Below are 4,170 nucleotides of genomic sequence, written 5' to 3' on the forward strand. Positions count from 1 at the left end.
CCCAGTAGAGACATTTGGGCTATGGACTTTAATTAGAGACTGCTTAGATCTTAGACATGAGGGCTGTAGGCTGGAAAAGGTAAAACAGGCAGAAAATGTGGAGCTTCCCGTTTCTGCCTCTGCTCCGGAGGAAGGAGAGGAGGGGGAGGGAGCTCCGATATACAATAATGAACCTACTTATCAGGAAGTGCCGGATGAGCTATGGAAAGAATTAGATCTAAAAGATCAAAAAGGTTTGGAAGAAACTGCAGCTAAGTATGATAGGGAGAAATATCCCCCTGTAGTGGCTACAGCTCAAGAAAGTAGACAGCCCACTGATCCAATGTATACACTTTCTCAACAAATGAAAATTCTTCAGGGACAGCTAGTGAAACTTAAGGTTGCTCGGAAGGGAAAAGATTGCCTCGGACCTCCCCAAGTGCCTTATACTGGGAAAAGCGTTTCCAGACCTCCCCTGATTGCTTACACCGGTCCATGAAATCCCAGGGGTAGGGATCCCCCTGTAAATAATTTCACTGCTCCGCCTCCTGAGGAGCCTCGCATATGGGATCCCCCATTCACCTACAGCGGTGATAATTCAACAAACTGACTTGGTAGAGTGGCTGTTTCTACCTAATAATTTTGTCAAATCACTCCCAACTTATTTGGAATTAATTTCAGAGCTTGTTTTATGAGCTCACACTTAAGTTCTTTATTTAAACGGAATCTAAGCTGATAAAATAGTAGTCCCGTTTAAAAAACAACAAATTATATACTTAAATACCCATTCTAAAATCTGACAAGTTGCTATTTGTGGATATTTTAAAATTATTAATAATCACTATCCAAAAAATAAATTGTTTCAATTCCTTCTAAAGACCAGTTGGATTCTCCCTAAGAGATTAAGTCCAGCTCCAATTTCAAAAGCTGTAACAGTTTTTACTGATGGGTCTAGTAACGACAGGGCAGCGATAATAAGTGAAATAAATCAACAAGTCATTCAAACTAATTGCACCTCTGCACAGAGAGCAGAGTTACTTGCTGTATTAACTGCCTTATAGGATTATACTAAACCTTTAAATATTGTCTCTGATTCAGCTTATGTAGTTTACACAGTAAAAAACATTGAGACGGCGTTACTGTCTAATAACTCAAGCCCGTCTCTCCAGTTTCTTTTTAATCAGCTTCAACAGGTGGTTAGAAACCGACAACATCCATTCTTCATTACTCATATACGTGCCCACACCTCCCTACCGGGACAACTGATGCGTGACAATGCTGTTGCTGATTCATTGATTGCTAATGTTCTAATTACTGAGGCAACTGAGTTTCATTCTTTAACCCATACAAATGCTGCTGGCCTTCAAGCTCATTTTCCTATTACTTACAAATAGGCCAGACATATAGTTCAAACTTGCCCAACCTGCCAAATTGTTAATGTTTCTCAAGAGTACAACAGATCGCTTTTGGCATCCTTCTGCCAGCCCCCAGGCCTTGGTTAAATGAAAGGACCCACTTACGGGTTCGTGACAAGGCCCAGACCCGGTCCTCATATGGGGCCGAGGATATGTTTGTGTTTTTCCACAGGATGCTGACGCCCCGAGGTGGCTCCCGGAAAGACTGGTACGCCATGCGGAAAAATCTAAGGAGTGGAGGGACCAGCAGCCCCTAGACCCTGAAGACAGTGATGATGAGTCCAGTTGAATTTCCACAGACGCGCAGCTCCTCAGTGGTAACTTCTCAAAAGATGTTCCTGACCGTGCTGGTCCTGCTAGGCGCAGCCTCGAAGAGTCAGGGACAAGGGAATAACTATTGGACATACGTGCCTAACCCCCCATTGCTCCAACCGGCTGCCTGGGATCATCCAGAGATTCCTGTCTACACCAACAACACTTGGTGTATGGGTGGTTTTTCCAGCAGCCACATTCGTCCGACAAAGGCGGAAAACTTCAGTTTTGATGGCCTATCCACAGGGAGGCCCATTTGCTTCACAAAAAACCCCGGGGACAAGAACAACTGTCTCCTAGTTAACCTGACTCTGTCCAGAAGGAGCTACTTGGTCCAGATAAACAGTCCCCTCAAGGATGGGGACAATGAGTTCCAACAAATCACCACCACTTTGACCAATTGGGAAGTTTGGATGACAGAACTCACAGGAGCAGGAGTGCCAAATATTACATCGGGAGCACCTGATTTCCCTGTTTGTGAACGCGACAACAACAACCATACGGGACAACCTGTATGGCTTAGGTGCCGTGGGACTAACGGTACGGTGTATAATACCAGTAACTCAGGGTATTTGGTAAATTGGGGTCTTCAAGAAAAAGACAATATGGGAAAATTATATCTGGTAGAGACTCTATTAACTATGGACGGCGGCCCCATACAGTCTTATTTGTGGCGGTTGGTGGCCACTATGGGGGGGGAGACTGGGGATCCACGAGGGAATGTACAGGTTGTACGGGTTAATGTTGGCTATTACAAAGTACAGGCCTGCGTGCCAGAACCCTATGTACTTCTAATTGGAAATGTGACAATAACTTCTGCCGAAAGTCATTGGAATGTTAGTTGTTATAATTGTACCCTTACTAATTGTGTTTATAATATCTCTGCCACTAGCAAACTTGTACTCCTATATCAACCTTCTTTTGTAATGGTACCCGTAAACCTTACGGGTCCCTGGTATAGTGATGAGGGAGTTCAGCTATTCAAGCAAGTTACTGAATTGCTTTCACGCCCAAAACGCTTTGTAGGTCTCCTTGTAGCAGGTATTGCTGCCTTAGTTACTCTGATTGCTGCTGCTACTACCGCAGCTGTCTCTCTTTCTCAATCTATTCAGACTGCACAATATGTCAATCAGCTATCTGCTAATGTTACACAAACTCTTGCTATCCAAAAAGCTATAGATCAAAAAGTAGAAGAACGCTTAAATGCATTGTATGACACTATGTCTCTCATAGGAAGAGAGGTACAGAGTATAAAACTACGCATAAATCTGGACTGCCATGCAAACTTTAAACATATTTGTGTGACCCGAAAGGTTTATAATAAGTCTGATTATGGTTGGGATAAAGTTCAAAAACATCTTACAGGTATTTGGCATCATGATAATGCCTCTCTAAATTTGATACAATTACATCAAGATATTCTAGCCCTAAGAAAAGCACCTCAGCTGGATACTTCCCTTGCCGAAATGGCAAAACAGATGGTTGAAGGGATACAATCCCGCTTCCCATCTCTTACAGCCTGGCAACATGAAATAGGAGCCCTCATTGGACTTGCGGGCTTGGTGCTTCTTGGGTTACTGATATTTCCCTGTGTGCTTCAATTGATTATCCGAGACCTCTCAGCAACTAAAGTCACCTTACATAGGTTGCTGTTACATACCAAAAGACAAAAACGCCCTGATACCATGCTATAACTCTCCGCGAGAGCAAAGAGGTGCCCCCATAAATAAGTGATTTTGCCGATGACGAGTAAGTCTCTCTCTTGGTACAGGACAACTCAAGCCAGGCGGCATCCGATAAAATAGGATGTGCATTGCCAAAGACGAGTAAGATCCTTTGATACAAGGTGAGACAACTTAAGACAGGCGTCACTTGGGATAAGCACCTTAGCTCTATAAAATAAAAAGGGGGGAGATGCGGGGAGCCATTGATGCGCCCCCCCCCTAGGGCGTTTGTCTTAGAAATATTTGGCTGAGTTTCACAGTAACTTGCTTATCTAGAAGCTTACAAGAACAGGGAGGTTGGCTACATGTGAAGGTCAGCATGTTCCAAACGCCAAGAAACAAGGAAGATAAAAAACACAAAAGTCACCACATTCTGTAAATAACGGTGGGAATGTTCCTGCTTATGTGCTGTATAAATTGGCTGAGACAAATAAACTCGGGGCTGCTGGGTTCTTCGGGACTAGCAGTCCTCCCAACCCCATCTTTCGTTTCTGTCTCTTTTCTGTATCCTCACCCCCTCAGTCAGGTCATCTGCTCGACTGGCCGGCAGGCTCCGGCACTATATCAAACTAAAAAGCTTCTACACAGCAAAAGAAACCTTCAACAAAACAAAGAGAAAACCAACCTAATAGGAAAAGGTATTTGCAAACAACACTTTCAATAAGGGGCTAATGTCAAAATATCTAAAAAACTAATACAACTAAACAACAATGAAAAACAAACAATCCAATTGAAAAATG

General features: G+C 43.3%; 1 protein-coding gene across 1 annotated transcript; it reads left to right on the plus strand.

The window, feature by feature from the left end:
- Nucleotides 1-1,669: 1,669 nt before the first annotated feature.
- Nucleotides 1,670-3,400, plus strand: LOC308498574 (endogenous retrovirus group K member 13-1 Env polyprotein-like; the record flags this gene model as incomplete). The annotated part of the gene is made up of 1 exon (XM_081050790.1): nt 1,670-3,400. One exon carries the CDS (start codon nt 1,670-1,672, stop codon nt 3,398-3,400), a length of 1,731 nt encoding a protein of 576 aa, XP_080906916.1.
- Between the last annotated feature and the right edge of the window lie 770 nt (nt 3,401-4,170).

The sequence above is a fragment of the Rhinolophus hipposideros genome (assembly GCF_964194185.1).
Source record: "Rhinolophus hipposideros genome assembly, chromosome: 6".
NCBI lineage: Eukaryota > Metazoa > Chordata > Mammalia > Chiroptera > Rhinolophidae > Rhinolophus > Rhinolophus hipposideros.